Below are 20,882 nucleotides of genomic sequence, written 5' to 3' on the forward strand. Positions count from 1 at the left end.
TAATTAAAAATGAATGCAATGCATATACTAGAATGTTGGCAATATGTATGTGTAGTCCCTCTAAATATTTTGTTAAGTCAGTTGAGCGAAACCAAAGAACAGTGGTCCATAGGTGAACCTCCTATTGAAATCTGTCTCTGCCATTACCTCGGATATGAGCAGGACTGAGATGTCTTACTTTGGATTTTTATTTATTAAATCAGTTTAATAGGGTGGATTTGAGGTAGATCAGCAAGCTGGAAATGTTGATTTAAATAATCATTTTGAATCTGGTTTTGCATTTGTACATATTTTTCTAAAGAAAAATTGGGTTAGCCTTTACATTAAAATTTATATTACTTCTTGTTAGCCAAGAGGATAGACCAGTGTTTCCCAAATAGTGCTCTGCGGCACCCTGAGGTTCCAAAGTGAAAGTAAGGGTTCCGCAAGAACCCGATAACTCCCTCCTTCCCAGAACCGGTCTTTTGTCAACCATTTCCCCCCGGTGTGTGTGTGTGTGTGTGTGTGTGTGGTTTTTTTTTTTTTTTTTTTTAAGGTTCCATGGACAAATAAAATTGAGAAATACTGGGATAGACTGTTTATGCACTTTTATTTAACAGCTTAATCTTAGTGTGCATTTATTCTTTCATTCTTCACCTTTACATTTTGTGTTACGTTAGAAAATTGTGATCTTAAATGTGTTGGCTACATGAGAATAAGACAATGTCAAAATATTTTTTTTCTTTTAAAACTTAACTGATGTATTAAACTAAAAATTATCTGTAGCTAGTGAATTGACCTGTATTTCTTTACTATGTCCTTCAGGATTTCAGAACTATAAATCTCCTCTCACACTTAGTTTTTGTTCATAGGTTGGAAAAGGAAAATAAAGGTTTTATAATTCAGCTACTAGTCGGTTTCTTAAATTTTAATGAACTTGTCATTGAGCTGAACTAATGAAGTAAGCTGAAATTAGGAAAATAACTTTCTGCACCTACAAAATGACTGTTAAAAGTTGGTTTCCATATGCTTAGCCATTGACTTCCTCTAGTTCAATGGTTTAACTTTCTTTAAAACTCTGGCCACAAACATGTCCTGGCTGATACTATTATCTACAAAAATAATTAAAATTACAAAACGTAACAGATTATAAAGTTGTATTTAACTTAAATGAGATTTCAATTTAAATGGAAATCCAGTTTTAAAAAAAAATCATTATTGTCCACCCTGTATTGTAAAATTAAAGCTACAGGTTATCTTGCTTGGTTTTTTTTCTAATGCACTCTGTTTGTTGATGCTATTTAGTGGAGCTCTTCTTCATCAAGATATTAAAGCCACTTTCTTTGGTAGTGCTGTTGTATCATTATAAATTTTCAGTGGGGCTATGAAAGCCCATTTTGGGTTTTCTCACTGAACTGGTGAAGTTAAAATACTGTCAATTAATAACAAGTGGACTTATAGATAAAAGCAAATAGTGTCCATGTGTAATGGTGTTATATCAAACAAAGGAAATAGTATTAAACTGTCTTTACTGCATGTAAATGAAGGGGTCACTAAGTGTGTACCTGTCAACACAGGGTAGCCTGCCCCACTGCTGTGCATTCATGATGCCACAATTCACTATCACGCTGCACATATTCTTAGGGTGGTGTTGGGCAATCGAGTTCACTGACTGTGAGGGAGAGAGGAATATATGCTGGCTAAAAGTATAGATCCTCCTATACCTAATTAGCAGGGTCTAAAGTTACTGCTTTTTATGGAGGCAATGTTTCTTTTTTGTATGCCTGCTCCATCTACCACCAGGAGACATTGGTAGGGATTTCAGAGGCAATTTTGAGGCTAGAGAATGCAGAGGCAGTAAGTTGCTGTTAGAATTAAAATAGCAACAGCAATTCTACAAGACCATCTGGGGGTGTGTCTAGACTATACCTCTCTGTTGACAGAGAGATGTAGATTAGGCATGACAAAATTGCTAACGAAGCAGGGATTTAAATATCCTGTGCTTCATTAGCATACACATAGCTGCTGCTTTTTTTCGAAACAGAGCTTTTTCGGGGGGGGGGGGGGGACAGCAGTCTAGACACAGATTGTCGAAAAATAAACCCTTTTTCGACATCCTGTAAACCTCATTTTTTGAGGAATACAGGATCTGTCAAAAAAGGGGTTATTTTTCGACAGATCCACGTCTAGACTGCCTTTTTTCGAAAAAGCTCCGTTTTGGAAAAAAGTGGCGGCCATATTTATGGCCCGGGCTCCCCATAATTGAAAATATTTCTTAGCTTGAACAGATAGGCTTCCTGAATTGGGCCTGTGCAATTGATTGGGACATATATATACATCTACCGTTTCACGTATATTAATAGGAAAAGATATTACATTAATTATGTAGGTCCTGGTGGATTTCCAGCACACATCCATGGATACCTACGTCACATGCACTGGCTGGCTGCATGATGCCAAAGTGTTAGAAGTCTGTTCGTTTTTTTCCAGCTTGGGCAATCTATGTTATCTCTTTCCTCCTTGCCCCATTCACCTGCCTCCCCCAAAAACCCCACTCAGGGCAGTGACTGTAACTTTAGGCAACTTAAGATGTCTTCAGATCTCCAGGTTGCTGCTCTGATGTGTTTCAGGAGAATGAGGCAGTTTAAATACATGGTGAGCAAGTGCAGAATAGTAGTAGAATATGCCTTCTGCCTACTAAAGATAAGTTGGCATTGCTTACTGACTTGTTGGGAGTATAGAGTTTTTAACACAATACATGTGATTGGGACATACCGCGTGCTTCACAATATATGTGAACTTAAGTGAGAGTATTCTGGGATGCCAACAATTCTAGTTGGAGACATACTTACCCACAGCCAAAAAATGAACCTCTTACTACCACAAGGTTTGCTACAGAAAAGACACTTGTAAGGGATGGCATTTGTGCTTACATAGAATCATAGAATACTAGAACTGGAAGGGACCTCAAGACATCATGAAGTCCAGTTCCCTGCCCTCACGGCAGGGCCAAGCACCAGCATCATCTCTGATAGATGTCTATCCAACCTGCTCTTAAATATCTCCAGTGATGGAGATTAAACAATGTCCCTAAGCAATTTATTCCAGTGTTTAACCACGCTAACGAGGTTTTTCTTGATGTCCAACCTAAACCTCCTCTTGCTGCCCATTGCTTCTTGTTCCATCATCAGAGGTCAAGGAGAACAATTTTTCTCCCTCCTTCTTTTAAATACTTGAAAAGATCTATCATGTTCCTTCTCAGTCTTCTCTCTTCTAAACTAAAGCCCAATTATTTCAGTCTTCCTTCATGTGTCATGTTTTCTAGACCTTTAATAATTTTTGTTGCTCTTCTATGGACCTTCTTCAAGTTCTCCACATCTTTCTTGAAATGTGGTGTCCAGAATTGGGCACAATTGAAGCCTAATCAGCGCAGAGTAGAACAAAAGAACTCCTTCTCGTGTCTTGCTCACAAACTTTCTGTTAATGCATCCCAGAATCACATTTGCTTTTTTTGCAACAGTGTCACACTGTTAACTCTCATTTAGCATGTGGTCCACTATGACCTCTAGATGCCTTTCTGCTGCAGTACTCCTTCCTGAACAGTCTCTTCCCATTCTGTATCTATAGTAAAACTCCAATAGTCCGGCATCCAATAGTCCGGCACTCCTGATAGTCCGGCATCAAAATGACAAGAGCCTAGTGAGTGAGCTTCAGCAAAAAATGAGCCACAAGGTAACAGCGGCAGCAGCTCAACTGAGCAAAAAGGGTAAAAAAGGCTTAAAAAAATGACAATATTACAGTATACTGTATACAGTATGTACATAAAAAGGGTTAAGAACACTTTATATACAGTATATAATGTATACAGTATATATATAACCAGTTTATAGTATCTCCTGATTGTCCGGCATATCTGATAATCCGGCACCACTTAGGTCCCATAGGTTCCGGATTATCGGAAGTCTACTATATTAAATTGATTGTTGCTTCCTATGTGGAGTATTTTGCATTTGTCCTAATTAAACTTCATTTTTTTTACCTCAGACCATTTCTCAAGTTTATCCTGATTACAGGCAGTCCCCGACTTACGCGGATCCGCACTTACGAACGGGGCTTTCTCACCCCGGAGGTCGAGGTAGCGGATTGCTACCTGCGAGCTCCGGGGGAGAACGCCCCGTTCGTAAGCTGCTCGGGTGCCCCTGGTCTGCTGGAGACCGTCTCCAGCAGACCAGGGGCACCAGGCGGGTTCCCGCGCTTCTGAGGCTTTGCCAGAGCAAAGCCTCAGAAGCGCGGGAACCCGCCGATGCTGCCGCTTGAGTCCGGGTGCCTGTGGTCTGCTGGGGACAGTCCCCAGCAGACCACAGGCACCCGGACTCAAGCGGCAGCAGCGGCGGTTCCGTGCACTTCTGAGGCTTTGCTCTGGCAAAGCCTCAGGACCCCCCCGCGGCTGCCGCTTTAGTCCTGGTGCCTGTGGTCTGCTGGAGACGGTCCCCAGTAGACCACAGGCACCGGGACTCAAGCCGCAGCCCGGGGGGGTCCCGCGCCTCTGAGGCTTTGCTAGAGCAAAGCCTCAGAGGCGCGGCACCCCGCTGCCGCTGCGGCTCTGCTCCCCATGTCCCTGGTCTGCTGGGGGGGGGGGCGCGGCTAGTGTGCGCCCCCCCCCCCAAGCAGACCAGGCTTTTGTTTTGGACCCTGGGGCAGAGCAGCTGGGGCGCTGCCGATTGGTCCTTCAGCGCCCGCTCTGGGCACTACTGGACCAACCCGGCAGCACCCCAGCTGCTCTGCCCCAGGCGTCCCCAAGTCAGCCGCTGCTGAAACTGACCAGCGCTGACTACAGGAAGCCCGAGGCAGAGTTGCTCTGCCCCAGGCTTCCTGGAATCAGCGCTGATCAGTTTCAGCAGCAGCTGACTTGGGGACGCCTGGGGTTCTTAAGTTGAATCTGTATGTAAGTCAGAACTGGCGGTCAGTTTCAGCAGCGGCTGAATCTGGACGCCAGTTCCGACTTACATACAGATTCAACTTAAGAACAAACCTACAGTCCCTATCTTGTACGTAACCGGGGGACTGCCTGTATTTTGAATTTTGACCCTATCTTCCAAAGCACTTGCAGCATCTTACAGCTTGGTATCATCTGCAAACGTAATAAGCGTACTCTCCATGCCAATATCTAAATCATTGATGAAGATATTGAACAGAACCGGTCCCAGAACAGACCCCTATGGAATCCCACTTATGCCCTTCTAGCATGACTGTGAACCATTAATAACTACTCTCTGAGAACAGTTATCTAGCCAGTTATGCACCCACGTTACAGTAGTCCCGTCTAGGTTGCATTTTCCTAGTTTATTGATAAGAAGGTCATGCTTATCTAAAGTCTAGGTATAGCATGTCCACCACTTTACCCTTATCCGCAAGGCTTGTTATCTTATCAAAGAAAGCTAACAGATTGGTTTGACATGATTTGTTCTTTACAAATCCATGCTGGTTATTACCTATCACTTCATTATCTTCCAGATGTTGCAGATGAATTCCTCAGTTACTTGCTCTGTTATCTTCCTGGCACAGAAGTTAAACTGACTGGTCTGTAGTTTCCTGGACTGTTCTTATTTCCCTTTTTATAGATGAGCACTATACATGCCCTTTTCCAGTCTTCTGGAATCTCTTCTGTCTCCCATGATATTTCAGAGATGATAGTTAAAAGTTCAGATACCTCCTCCATCAGCTCCTTGAATATTCTAGGATGCATTTCATCAGGCCCTGGTGACTTGCAGACATCTAATTTTCTAAGGATTTTTTACTTGTTTTTTTTATTTTAACTTCTAAACCTTTCCTGTTTCCACTAGCATCCACTATGGTTAAGCATCCTGTCACCATCAATCATCTTAACAAAAACCTAAACTAAGAAATCATTAATCACCACTGCCATTTCCAAAGTTCCTATTATTGTTTCTCCCTCTTCACTGAACGATGGGCCTACCCTGTACTTGGTCTTCCTTTTGCTTCTAATATATTTGTGGAATGTCTTCTTGTTACCCTTTATTTCTCTATGTAGATTTAGCTCGTTTTGTGCCTTTGCCTTTCTAATCTTGCCCCTGCATACTTAGTTATTTGCTTGTATTCATCCTTTGTAATTTGACATAGTATCCCCTTTTTATATGACTCATTTTTGATTTTTAGATCATGTAAGATCTTCTGGTTAAGCCAAAGTGGCCTCGTGACATACTTTCTGTGTTTCCTATGCAGTGGAATAGTTTGCTTTTGGGCCCTTAATTCCCCTTTGAAAAACTGCCAAATCTCTTCAGTTGTTTTTCCTTTTAGTCTTGCTTGCAATGGGACCTTAACTACCAGTTCTCTGAGTTTACTGCCTTCCTGAAATCCATTGTCTCTATTGTGCTCTTCTCCCTTGTACCAGTCCTTAGAATCATGAAGTCCCAAGTGGCTTTCCACTTTCAAATTTTCAACCAGTTCCTCCCTATTAGTTAAAATCAAATCTAGAACAGCTTCTCCCTCCCCCATAGGTTTCTCAACTTTCTGAAATAAAAAATTGTCTCCAATGTAGTCCAAACATGTATTGGATAATCTGTGCCCTTCTGTGTTAGTTTCCCAACATATGTTTGGTTAGTTGAAGTCCCTCATCACCACCAAATCCTGCTCTTTGGATGATTTTGTTGTTTAAAATAAAGCCTCATCCACCTCTTCTTCCTAGGTAGATGATCTGTACTAGACTCTTAACATGACATCACCTTTGGTTTTTTTAACTACTTTTAACGTAACCCAGAGACTCTCAACAAGTCCATCTCCTATATCCATCTCAACCTATCCAAGTGTATACTTTTTTAATAAATACGGCAGTACCTCCTCTCTTTTACCTCTACCTGTTCTTCCTGCGAAAGCTTAATCCTTCTTTACCAATATTCCAATTGTGTGTATTATCTCACTAAGTCTCTGTGATACCAACTATGTCATAGTTTTGTTTGTTTGTTAGCACAATAAGTTCTTCTGCTTATTTCCCATACTTCTTGTATTTGTATACTGGCATCTAAGATACTGATTTGATTTTGCCCCCCAGTTCTGCCTTGTCCCTCCTTTATCTCTGCTATTATAAATAACCCATGCTCCCTCCCATTTCTGACCCATCTTCCATGTTTTTCTCTTACCTGTGGGCTTTGGTCACCTGCCCCCATTGAACTTAGTTTAAAGCCCTCACTAGGTTAGCCAGCCTGTATCCATATAACTTCTTCCTCTTCCTTGAAAGGTGAACCCCATCCCTACTTAGCAGTCCTTTTTCTTGGAACAGCATCCCATATTCAAGGCAGCCAAAGCCCTCCTGGCGACACCATCTTTGCAGCCAGGTATTCACCTCTAGGACTCATCTGTCTCTGCCTGGACCCCTACCTTTTGGATTGCATATTATGTGGTGAGGACAGTAAGGCTGAGATCACCTGCAATTTTTTTTAATGATTGAAAAATTCTATTTTATTATTATTATTATTATTATTATTATTATTTTTATTATTTTATTACTACTATTTCACAGGTGTAAAGAAACAAGTATTATTGCCTGTAACCCAAAGTAGACATGAATTAGCCAAATGCATTAGACACATTAGCCTAGTGCACTAGGAAAAGGCACATTGGCTCAGTTAGAATACTGCTATAGAGAATTGTTCTGACTCGATAAGTAGACCATTAGCTTTCTTTTCTGAAACAGTGAATGTAAGAATCTTAAAGAAGCTGGGCTGCATTATGCAATAATGATTAACCAATTTGGTGAATCTTCGGGATTTTCCAACAGCTGAAAGGAAATATTCTTTAACAAAGAACCTCATTAGTGTGGTTGGTACAAGCTAACAAACACCTTAAGAGAGGAAATAACATGTTTTGTGGCTTGGTTGCACTTCTTGTTTTTTATTTTTTATTATTAAATTAGGTCACTAAAACAGTGTGCTTTATCTTGACCTTTCAGTTTTTGCATGACTGAAAAAAAAATCTTTGAAACTATTGCACTACTTAATTGTATACAGTAGTGAGATTACAGCATTGATATACCTAAGTAATTTAATTCCTAATTTTCTAGTTGTTGTTTGTTGCTAATTTGGAAAGAATGTAAGAGAGGTAAAGAAAATGAACAATTAAATATTTTGCTTTGAGTCTTACAAACTACTTGCAATGTGTGTTTTTTAAAAATTTTAATTGTGAACCCTTTTTAACAAGTGATTCCAATTCTTTCAGAAGTCTCCCAGAATCTTACCTTATTTTCAGAGCTGATAATTTACCTTTCTCTTTTTTGTGTTAGAAAACAGGTGCCTTTTATATGGAATATCAGATGAAGAGAGTACCTTCTGAAAGAACAGCATCACAGAGAATCCTCTCTGTGATTGGTGATTGCATTGACAATTTGGGCCCAGGCTGTGTGGGTGTACAAAAGATACTCAATGCTCGCTGTCCATTGGTGAGATTTTCCCATCAACCAACAGGGTTCCAGTGTGACCTAACAACTAACAATAGGTAATGATATGGCAGTAGCATTTTTTAAAAAAATGTAACTAGGACAATAATTAGTATGTTGGAAAACTATGATGAAAGTTATTTATAGAAGCTTGTGTGTGTGTCTGTCGAACAAATGATATATTTGAAAAAATTGGTTTCCTTTTCTGTGTGACCACATGAGCCTAATAGGAAATATTTGACAACTCTTTCTTTAAATACATTTGAGGGCTGGTATTTTTTAACTTAGCCATAAAAATACAGATAATAAATATGTTTTCTAAAACTGGAGACATGAAAACATGTCAAATAATGGACAGATACAAAACAATACAATAAAATGGCTATGAAAGGTGTTTTCATAAATTTTTTTTGATTGTCTGTTTATTTCCGGACAAGGCAATGGTATAATACCAATGTTGTTTTGTATATTCCTTCAGTTGCCTTTTAGTGATCAGGCTTAAGGTTATTTGAAGTTGTCTTTTCTGGACTGAACCCAGACAAACAGAATTCTTTTATATTGGCTTAGCATTCAAGATATATTGGTGCATCTGTTGTGCCAACAGGCAATTGTTTTTAGAAGAAAGAAATTGAGATTTGTTACAACACGTGAAACATTTGGAGAATTTAGCTGCCAAATTTTAGCTAAGACTATGAAAACAGCTGTTGCCGTATTTGCTTGATATTTCATAGGAACAGCTAAAGGTACATTCCTGATACAATGTGAACCCCTAGCTAAATTTCAGATTGTAGTTCCAAAGCACAGCAGTGCTAGTGCTTCTTAGTGAAACATTAATTTTAACTAGGGATATGAAGATTTAACTGGTTGACTGGTGAGAGGGGGCCATCACAGACAGGGCCTACACCAGGCCCAGGCACCGTACGGGCAGGAGCTGCTCCCAATCAGGTGTCCTGGCCCAGCACAGGCAGGGGCTGCTCCAGGGTCCTGGAGCGCTGTGGTGGGCCTGGGTGCCCTGCAGGCAGGGGTTGTTCTGACCGAGACATCAGAGCAGTAACTGCCTGCAGGGTGCCCTGGCCTGCCACAGGCAAGAGTGGCTCCAGGCCAGCTGGTGCAGCCTCACGTGTAACAGAGATGCCATAGGCAGGGTCTGCTCTGGCCAGGCTGGAGCAGCTCCTTGCTCGCTCCTTTAATTGATTAACTGGTTAAACTATACATTTAACTGATTAGCTAATTAAACAGGATTTATTTTACATCCCTAATTTTAACATAGGCAGGTTATTTTCCTATTCTTGTTCTGGGAAGTGGCTGAACCATTTTCATTGAAACTTTCCCAAAAATTTTAGCCTAAGGCATACAGCCTGGCATGAAAAATTTCTGCCTGTTAGTTTTGCAGGCTATAAGCAACTGAAAACGGTCTTAAAATTGCGTACCATTGTAGTTTGTATGCCACTTAATTCTCTCGCTGCATTGTTGTTATTAAAGTTAGAATTAAATACATACCCTTTCCTGCTCCTTCAGTCCTTAATGTAATTCTGCTTGTGGACACTCTTATGAAGAAGAGAATGTGCTAACTGAAGTGTGTGTGTAGGGAAGGGTATCTGTATATGTACATTTTATCTGTTTTTATAGCATTATAATCCCCTTTCCTTTTTTTAACTGCACATACACTTTACAGTAAAATCTTGTACTTGACTCATTAATTTTTGTTAATTAACTGTGAGGACACATTGAAATGTTACATGTGAATGGTATATTTACATTGCATTGTAAATCTGGGATTGTGGGATCGGAGCTTGTGGACTTAATTTCCAAGTCTTGTGCTGGCGTATTCTCCATGTATTTGGAAATCTGGGGTTAGTACAGCTGAGAGCCAGGTACAGCAATTGTAACACATCCATTATGTGCTAAATAGAGCAGGTGACTTGGGTCTGAGGCTTAATCGGCTGCCACCATGCAGAATGGCAAGAGTTGGACCTGAGTCATGGTGAGAGATTCTAACCCACCTCACTACCAGGGTTCTAGAATTCAGATCTTAAGTGCTTGCTGACCGAACTCAGGCAGATTTGAATGTAGGTGGTAGGTGGGCTTGGGCTCAAATCTGAGTGAAAGCTCAGGCTTAGTATGCAGTGTAAATATACTCAATGAGGCTGTGGAACAAGCTAAGGCCACAAAATGTGTTTCAGTAGCTTTGCTTGTCGCAAGCATTATTTTTTCTTTTTTGATGCACATACAGATGCAGGAGGAATTGTCGTCACTTTTGCTTGGCCTAAAATAGCATATCATTGGGGATGGCGTAAAGCACCTTTTAAAAGAAAAGTAACTTTTCTACTCCAAGAATCTGACTCAGACTTTAGGAAGTTTGTTGTCATTTTGAGGTGGTGCTGCATGATCTAGAGGAGTACAGGCAGTACGGGGAGCCAGTATCTCCTGAGTTGTGTATCCATAACTGCCACCTGTGGTATTAATACTTTTCTTTATTTAAAAACAAAACAAAAAAAACCACACACACTTTACACTCGGCTCTTACAGACTTGGGGATGTTTTATTTTAAACATTCATAATTTGAAAACTGCTGAACTGACTGTCTTCAAATATGGCTTGTTTTGTAGCTCTCATTGAGGTTTAGGTCTTTAAATTTTACTTGATTTTTATGCAATATTCCAAACTGTTTTTGGTTTTGTATTTAAAAAATTATGACAAATATCATATTTCAAGATGCCCAAAAGTCATATGAGTCTAACTTAAATTTGCACAAAATTAATTCTGCATTTTCTGACTCTAGAGTACTTTATTTCTCCATTGTCAGGTGGCATTTGTTTTTATGGACGTTTTCCACAACACAAATTCCATTCCTAAAGTGTATTGATATGATTTCTCTTCAATTAAGTCTGTCATTATGGAGCCATCCAGAACATCATCCTAGACATTTTCATATGCTCTGTACTACTTATGTCATTTGCAACAATTTGAAGAAAAAACCTCTTTCTTTATAATTGTTATATCTTAAAGCAGCATGAGTTATGGTTACATTTGACAGTTGGTGATTCTCTTAAATGTTTATAATTTATTCCTTGGGCTTGTGTCTCACAGAGTTGCCCTGAGAAGTTCAGAACTCCTTTATATATATGGTAGCCTTGACTCACGTGTAAGAGCTCTTGTGTTCAGCGTACGGTGCTGGGCCCGTGTACATGGCATCACAAGTAATATTCCTGGTCACTGGATTACAAACTTCTCTCTGACAATGATGACCTTGTTTTTCCTCCAAAAGAGAACACCGCCTATTATTCCAACACTAGACCAACTTAAAGCTCTAGCAGGTAAGAACAGCTCCATTTCAGAGTAGGACTGAATTAACTCTCATGTGTTTTCTCTCTACTCCGATTTCACCGTGTGAATCTCTGTCACTTTTGATGGTTCAAAGTAATCTTGAGTGTTGCAAATCTATTGTATATTTGAGGAAGTGTGTCTGTCCATCTGCGTCTCTATTCAAGAACTCCGCTTAAATAGTAAGTGCTAAGACCACATAATTCTGTGTAGAGATTCCTCTTAAATTACAGAACAGTAAGGCTTTGGTTGTGCCAGGAAAATGAAATGTGCCTGTAATGGGATTGCGTCTCATAATACTATACAGAAAAGAGACAATCACTAGGCTGGTGAAAGCCCCCAGTCCAAGACTGCCCTAGCCTTGAGCCTCTCAATCCCCAGTTGTTCTTCAGGGAGAGCAGGGGGAGGTGAAGCTCTTCTGTCCCCCTCACTTGATTCGTACAGAGACACTTAAAACCATACAGAAAAGAGACAGAATCACCAGGCAGGTGAAAGGGGCTGGCTGGGGGCACCTGTCCCAGCCCTGAGCTTCTCACCCCTTGGGCATCTTATAAGAAATTGGGTGGCGGGGGAGAGAGGGGAGAGCTGAAGCTCTCCCCCAATTTGTATGGGAACATAGCCACTATAGAGAGGCACTTCTCACCTGGTCCCAAGCTGCTATGGTGAGAGAGGGCTGGGGTAGTCCTCTCTCACCGGGGCAATCTGCATACTGAACCCCTCATCCTCAGCCCCATCCCAGAGCAATTATTTAAAAGAAGCATATACCTGTTAATTTTTGGTTTTTTATGGGGGGGTGAAGTGCTTGAGCAACGCTGGGTAAATCTAGTACCATATATTTGAAAAAAATGTCTGAGTTGTTGAACATTGCTACCGACTAACTGTTGCAAGATGATTTTTTTTGGAGAATCAGACACTTGATTTATTATATCTTTTAAATAAATGTTACGGTTGCAGTATTAATTTCCATTGATATTAATTTTATACCAAATCATTTATTTAAGTGCAGTAGAAGAGTTGCAATGCTTTTAGAAAAGTGTAATTTTAATTGGCTCAGAGTGAGCTTGTTCTTTGCATCAGGCAATTAAAAATCAGCCTTTATTAAAAGTCCAGGTTATTGTTGTTTAGGTCTGCTGATCATCTGTTCCTCAATAAATGAGCCCGAAATGACCATGTAATGTAATCTTTTCACTGTCATTTGATATGATGTGTATTACTTTATAGTAATCAACTTTGACATCAGTATTAAACTTGTAAAGAAGTTAATAGCAAAAGATATTAAGACCTCCTCAGTAAAAATATAACTTGCAAATACTTGCTGTGTGTCCCTGTGATGTGTTTTACTCATTTTGTACATGGGAAATGGATTAGGTTTTGCTCAAGAACAAAGAGGGTATTCCAGTGAAAAAGTGTGGAATAGAATTCAAGAGTCCTAACTCACCAGTCATCTGTTCTAATCTTTAGATATGCTCCCACCCAGGCTTGCGTATGGAGAATAGCAGTCAAAGTTTTTAGTCAGTTACATAAGAGTGGCTGCACTGGGTCAGACCAAAGGTCCATCTAGCTCAATAGACTGTCTGCTGACAGTGGCCAGCACCAGGTGCCCCAGAGGGGGTGAACCGAAGACAATGATCAAGCGGTTTGTCTTCTGCCATCCTTCTCCAGCCTCTGACAAACAGAGGCCAGGGACACCATTTCTATCCCCTGGCTAATAGCCTTTTATGGACCTAACCTCCATGAAATAATCTAGCTTCTCTTTAAACTCTGTTATAGTCCTAGCCTTCACAGCCTCCTCTGGCAAGGAGTTCCACAGGTTGACTACGTGCTGTGTGAAGAACAACTGTCTTTTATTAGTTTTAAACCTGCTACCCATTAATTTCATTTGGTGTCCTCTAGTTCTTCTATTATGGGAACTAATAAATAACTTTTCTTTATCCACCCTCTCCACACCACTCATGATTTTATAGACCTCTATCATATCCCCCCTTAGCCTCCTCTTTTCTAAACTGAAAAGTCCAAGTCGCTTTAACCTCTCTTCATATGAGACCCGTTCCAAACTCCTAATCATTTTAGTTGCCCTTTTCTGAACCCTTTCTAAGGCCAAAATATCATTTTTGAGGTGAGGAGACCACATCTGTACACAGTATTCAAGATGTGGGCGTAATACAGTTTTATACAGGGGCATAAGATATTGTGTCTTATTTTCTATACCTTTCTTAATAATTCCTAACATCCTATTTGCCTTTTTGACCGCTTCTGAACACTGCATGGACGTTTTCAGAGAACTATCCACGATAGTATCCACTTCATACTCTGGGAAGGAGTATGGCAGAAAGGGATCTAGGGGTTATAGTGGACCACAAGTTGAATATGAATCAGCAGTGTGATGCTGTTGCAAAGAAAGCAAACATGATTCTGGGATGCATTAACAGATGTGTTGTGAGCAAGACACGAGAAGTCATTCTTCCGCTCTACTCTGCGCTGGTTAGGCCTCAGTTGGAGTATTGTGTCCAGTTCTGGGCACCGCATTTCAAGAAAGATATGGAGAAATTGGAGAGGGTCCAGAGAAGAGCAATGAGAATGATTAAAGGTCTAGAGAACATGACCTATGAGGGAAGACTGAAGGAATTGGGTTTGTTTAGAAAAGAGAAGATTGAGGGGGAATATGATAGCAGTTTTCAGATATCTAAAAGGGTGTCACAAGGAGGAGGGAGAAAACTTGTTCATCTTGGCCTCTGAGGATAGAACAAGAAGCAATGGACTTAAACTGCAGCAAGGGAGGTTTAGGTTGGACATTAGGAAAAAGTTCCTAACTGTCAGGATAGTCAGACACTGGAATAAATTGCCCAGGAAGGTTGTAGAATTTCCATCTCTGGAGATATTTAAGAGTGGGTTAGATAAATGTCTATCAGGGATGGTCTAGACAGTATTTGGTCCTGCCATGAGGGCAGGGGACTGGACTTGATGACCTCTCAAGGTCCCTTCCAGTCCTAGTATTCTGCGACAACTCCAAGATCTTTTTTTCCTGATTTGTAGTAGCCAAATTAACCCCCATCATACTGTACGTATAGTTGGAGTAATTTTTTCCAACGTGCATTACTTTACACTTATGCACATTAAATTCATTTGCCGTTTTGTTGCCCAATCACTCAGTTTGATGAGATCTTTTTGAAGTTCTTCACAGTCTGCTTCTGTCTTGCCTATCTTAAACAGTTTAGTATCATCCGCAAACTTTACCACCTCACTGCTTACCCCTTTCTCCAGATCATTTATAAATAAGTTGAACAGAATTGGTCCCAGGACTGACCTTTAGGGGATACCACTAGTTACCCCTCTCCATTTTGAAAATTTACCATTTATTCCTACCCTTTGTTTCCTGTCTTTTAACCAGTTCTCACTCCATGAAAGGACCTTCCCTCTTATCCCATGACAATGTAATTTACACAAGAGCCTTTGGTGAGGGACCTTGTCAAAGGCTTTCTGAAAATCTAAGTATACTATATCTACTGGATCCCCCTTATCTTCATGTTTGTTAACTCCTTCAAAGAACTCTAATAGATTAATAAGACATGATTTCCCTTTACAGAAACCATGCTGACTTTTTTCCAACAAATTATGTTCTTCTACGTGCCTGACAATTTTATTCTTTACTGTTGTTTTGACTAATTTGCCCGGTACTGAAGTTAGACTTACCAGTCTGTAATTGCCAGGATCACCTGTAGAGCCCTTTTAAAATATTGGTGTCACGTTAGCTACCTTCCAGTCATTAGGTACGGAAGCCGATTTAAAGGATAGGTTACAAACCACAGATAATAGTTCAGCAGTTTCCCATTTGAGTTCTTTTAGAATCCTTGGATGAATGCCATCCAGTCCCGGTGATTTGTTAACATTAAGTTTCTCTATTTGTTCCAAAACCTCCTCTAATGACACTTCAATCCAGGACAGTTCCTCAGATTTATCACCCACAAAGGACGGTGCAGATTTGGGAATCTCCCTAACATCCTCAGCTGTGAAGACTGAAGCAAAGAAATCATTTAGTTTCTCCACGATGGCTTTATCGTCCTTGTTTGCTCCTTTTATATCTTGATCATCTAGGGGACCCACTGGTTTTTTAGCAGGCTTCCTGCTTCTAATGTACTTAAAAACATTTTGCTATTTCTTAGTGAGTTTTTGGCTAGCTGTTCCTCAATCTTTTTTTGCTTATTACATTTTTACACTTAATTTAACAGTGTTTATGTTCCTTTCTATTTATCTCACTAGGATTGGACTTCCACTTCTTGAAATATGCCTTTTTGTCCCTCACTGCTTCTTTTACATGATGGTTAAGCCACGATGACTCTTTTTTTAGGTCTCTTACTGTGTTTTCTAATTTGGGGTATACATTTAAGTTGGGCCTCTATTATGGTGTCTTTAAAAAGTTTCCATGCAGCTTGCAGGGTTTTGTCTCTAGTCACTGTGCCTTTTAATTTCTGTTTAACTAACCTCCTCATTTTTGTGTAATATCCCTTTTTGAAATTAAATGCCAGTGTGCTGGACTGTTGAGGTGTTCTTCCCACCCCAGGAATGTTAAATGTTATTATATTATGGTCACTATTCCCAAGCAGTCCTGTAACGGTTATCTCCTGGACCTGATCCTGTGCTCCACTCAGGACTAAATCGAGAATTGCCTCTCCCCTTGTGGGTTCCTGTGCCAGCTGCTCCAAGAAGCAGTCATTTAAGCCATTGAGTCATTTGAGCCATTCTCTTCCTGAGGTAACATGTACCCAGTCAATAAGGGGATAATTAAAATCCCCCATTATTATAGAGTTCTTTATTTTGGTAGCCGCTCTAATCTTCCTCAGCATTTCAACGTCAGTGTCACTGTCCTGGTCAGATGGTCGATAATATATCCCTACTGCTAAATTATTATTATCGGAGCATGAAATTACTATCCATAGCGATTCTATTGAACATGTTGATCCATTTAATATTTTTATTTCATTTGATTCTACATTATCTTTCACGTACAGTGCCACTCCACCACCCGCACGACCTGCTTTGTCCTTCCAATATATTTTATATCCTGGTATTATTGTGTCCCACAGATTTTCCTCATTCCACCAGGTTTCAGTGATGCCTACTATGTCAATCTCCTCCTTTAATACGAGGTACTCTAGTTCACCCATCTTCTTAGTCAGACTCCTAGCATTCGTGTAGAAGCACTTTAAAAATTTGCCACTGTTTATTTGTTTGCCCTTCCCTGATGCATTGTATTCCTTTATATGCGGTTGTTTGTCTGCTCTAGCCCATGGTTTGTCCTCTCCCCTCCTCTCTTTCTGACTACAGCTTAGAGAATCTCTATCAATGGATTTTCCTGTAAGAGAAGTCTCCATCTGATTTATATGCTTCTCCACACCAATCAGCTTTCCCCCATCTCTTAGTTTAAAAACTGTTACCAACAAGCTTTATTTTTAATTCCCTTTGAAATTTCAAATGTGGAATTACCACAGTGTCAGTGCAATAGGTGTCTTGGACTATTACTTGAAAATCCCAATTCACTGTGATAAGTATTGTGGAATCCATCCTGTAAATAGCTGCCATTTCATGTAGGCAAGAAGGTCACGTAGTTTGAAAGTGTGAGAGTGTGAAACATTTTATCATCAAAGAGAATGTAATTATGCTGAAAGTTTGCCCAGTAACAAGCATGCGCAGAGTGATAGTTTCTTATGTAGCTCCTACTATAAGAGGAGTTGTAGTTGTATTCTAAGGTAGAACACACTTTGGTGGGTTCTCACTATGCTGCAGCATGTCTAAATAAACTATTCTCCATACCTTTTACTGAATGTGACGCTCGTTTCGACAGTATCCAAAGAGGATGTATACTGATCATTCAGTTCTTACTTGTGTTTGTAACCCCCACTGATTAGTGATGGCATATGCCAAAAGTGAAGCCTCCTTCTGTAAGGCTATGTCTAGACTGCAGGCTTCTTTCGAAAGAGGCTCTTTCGAAAGCATCTTTCGAAAGAGCCTCTTTCGAAAGATCGCGTCTAGACTGCAGGCGGATCTTTCGAAAGAGCAATCCGCTTTTTCGAAAGAGAGCACCCAGCGAGTCTGGATGCTCTCTTTCGAGGAAGCCCTATTTACATTGAAGAACGCCTTCTTTCGAAAGAGGAACTTTCGAAAGAAGGTGTTCTTCCTCGTGAAACGAGGTTTACCGCCATCGAAAGAAAAGCCGCGTTCTTTCGAAATAATTTCGAAAGAACGCGGCTTGAGTCTGGTCGCAGGGGAAGTTTTTTCGGGAAAAGGCTACTTTTCCCGAAAAACCCCCTGAGTCTGGACACAGCCTAGGTGTTGTAGTGGCTGATTTTCAATAGAACAAATAGGAGTCATGCATTTACTCATTTGTGCTTTTGAAACTCTCCTGTTTAGTCCTAAACACTCTACTTCCCCCATCCATAAATTTAATCACTTTACATAATTAATTGTAAACAGTAATTTACCTTCTGTATCCAATTGCAATGATTGTAGGAATAGCTTTCTTTTTGAAGAGGATGTCTGAGTTATGCTTAATAAATATGGTAGACTTTTTAACTGTATATCACATTTAATCACATTTTTCACTACTTGTCATTTCAGATTCAGAAGATAAGCACATAATCCAAGGTAATGACTGTACCTTTGCTAGCAATTTGAACAAAATTAAGCCTACAGAAAATACAGAAACGTTAGGTAAGCGAAATCTTCATTCAGTGTCTTCTATTTCTGTGAAAGCCATATCCCTTTCTTGATTTTACCTTTTTCATTTCAGATGTGCTGCTGGGTGACTTCTTTGAATATTTTGGGAATTTTGCTTTCAATAAAAACTCTATAAATATTAGAAAGGTAAATGCATTTTGATCTCTCCCCATTACTCTTTAACTGTTACAGCTCTCGCTATGTAAGAGAGATACAAATTATGCCCTTTTGCATAAAGGGCCAAATTCTGCTGTCCTTATCCATAGACCGTACTAAGATGTGATTATCTATTGAATGTACATTTCTTCATTATCATAAAAGATTAATGATCATAAATAAATTGTATCATTCAGGAAACATTTTGTATTTTGCAATTTGTAGCACACTTTGCAGTTGCAGAAATTATACAGAATGCCTGTAAATTGATCTTGTCCATAAAACTAGTTTGAAGCTGACAGTCTCAAAGAATGCTGCAGAAGAAAGCAAAACCACTGAACACCTACTTCTTGATAGTGTTTCTGCACTAATTATTTTTGTATTGTAAAGCATTAACTATAAGCCTTCGCAGCTTCCCAGTTTAATGTTCTGTTACACGAAAGGTAGTAATAGCTGCTGCCTTTATCCCACTTCTCTGATTGGAGAGCTGTTTTTTTAAAACTTAGACTGTACAACAAAATCCAACATTTTTTGATCTTCATACAAACAGTGTATCCCAAAAGGCTTTGCAGTTTTAAATAACTGATCTGGGTTGGGAACCCAGAGTATAGATGCCATCCAATCTGAGTTTGAAACTATTTACTGGCATTACTGTTCACCACAGGTTGTGTCAACACAAAATGAGTAAAATCTGGTTAGTAACTGTGACAGTTAACAGTGTTTTGTGTCATATTCTGGCATATGAATTTTACTCAGGGAATTCTGCACACACTATTTTCAGATTCTGTTTTTGTCAAAATAACAATATAATTGCATAAGACATAATGAGACATTTAAATGTGCTGTGGTGAGCAAGAAATAGACATTGAAAGAATGCAAATAGTGGAAATGACATGGTTACATTGACAGGTTAATTAAGTTGATGAACATCTGCTTTCCTTTTTATGAAATAAATTCCTTAATAGGTCAAAACACCTTTGCAATTAAAGTGATAGTAGTTAATATTGCTGTAATAACTTAGCTGAACTGTTCTGTCTGCTGTGTGCATAATACCCATGTGAAATATGTCTTTCCTATCTTTGAAATATCTGCAGGGAAAGGTGCAAAATAAGCCTGAGCCTTCTCCTCTCTACATTCAGAACCCCTTTGAACAGACCCTCAATGTGAGCAAGAATGTTAATCAAAGCCAGCTGGATAGATTTGTAGCTTTGGCCAGAGAGTGTGCCTGGATTTTACAGCAGGAAGATAAAGGTCATTCTTCATTAAGTAATAGCCAGCCTTGGGGACTGGCAGCCCTACTGCTGCCATCTGTAACAAGTAACAGTGTCAAGAGCAAGAGGAGAAAGAGGGGACCAACAAGTGAACGAATCAAGAACCTGTTGGACTCTTTAAAGATTAATAATGAAAACAGTTTGGTGAACAATGGTGGGAAAAGGACCTTTAGCAATCAAGCACGATAGCTGCCGCTGAAACTTGCTTGTGGTAAATAATTGGAAGAATATTGTAAAAACTTAGTTTCTACTTAAGGTGCAATGGAGAAACTTTCCTCCTGCTTCCACTGTGCCCTAAACCTTATGCTGACCTATATAGTTCCACTGGGCATTCTCTCTTTTACATCCCTCTGCAATCTTCCACCTGACCAATGGATGAAGAGCATCCAGACATCAGCTTTCACATATTGCTTCTTAGACCTAGCCTTATCCAGGGTAAAGGTCAGAAAGCAAGACAGACTGGGCCAGCAGGTGACAAACAGTGCTAAGCAAAGGAGGTGCCAAAGCAATAAAACCAAGGCTTAAAAAGTGATGTGCACACTCCCTACCACATTAATGCACTAGAGACCATTTTAAATCAAAGTACTTGTACCCCTTTTGTAACCATTTTCCACACACGTAAATGGTGCCACATTTAATAAAGCGACTGGAATTTACTAGTATAGTTAACATGTAATTTCATATAACATTGCTTTCAGGGCTTTTCTTAACCATTTTAAACTAAATGAATGAGGGTTTGCTGCATGCACTATTGATGGGTCATAACCTGAAAATGAGTTGCCAGAATGCAGCAAAAGATGGCCAGGCTGTACTCCTTGCTCTGGGCATTGTAACCTGATGTACAAGCTTCTGCCTCCTCTCCATCTGTCAGGGGTGCCACGATGGTGCTGTGACCCGGGAGGCAGTGCTTGCAATGGGGAGCCAAGCCCAGCTGACCCCACGGAAAAGGAGCTGGGAAGGAGTAGCTGGTGGTGTTTTCCAGTAAATAATGG

At 40.0% G+C, this 20,882-nt stretch overlaps 1 protein-coding gene across 1 annotated transcript in view; it reads left to right on the forward strand.

Moving 5' to 3' along the window:
• Positions 1–20,546, forward strand: part of MTPAP (mitochondrial poly(A) polymerase) — a 31,881-nt gene extending 11,335 nt beyond the window's left edge. Inside the window, exons 5-9 of the mRNA XM_075922589.2 lie at positions 8,276–8,487; positions 11,519–11,745; positions 18,365–18,457; positions 18,537–18,610; positions 19,714–20,546. Coding sequence (XP_075778704.2) covers positions 8,276–8,487; positions 11,519–11,745; positions 18,365–18,457; positions 18,537–18,610; positions 19,714–20,079 — 972 coding nt within the window. The 3' untranslated portion in view covers positions 20,080–20,546. The remainder of the gene's footprint in view (positions 1–8,275; positions 8,488–11,518; positions 11,746–18,364; positions 18,458–18,536; positions 18,611–19,713) is intronic.
• The last annotated feature ends 336 nt before the right edge of the window (positions 20,547–20,882 follow it).

The sequence above is a fragment of the Pelodiscus sinensis genome, chromosome 2, assembly GCF_052426305.1.
Source record: "Pelodiscus sinensis isolate ZL-2025 chromosome 2, ASM5242630v1, whole genome shotgun sequence".
In the NCBI taxonomy this organism is placed as follows: Eukaryota; Metazoa; Chordata; order Testudines; family Trionychidae; genus Pelodiscus; species Pelodiscus sinensis.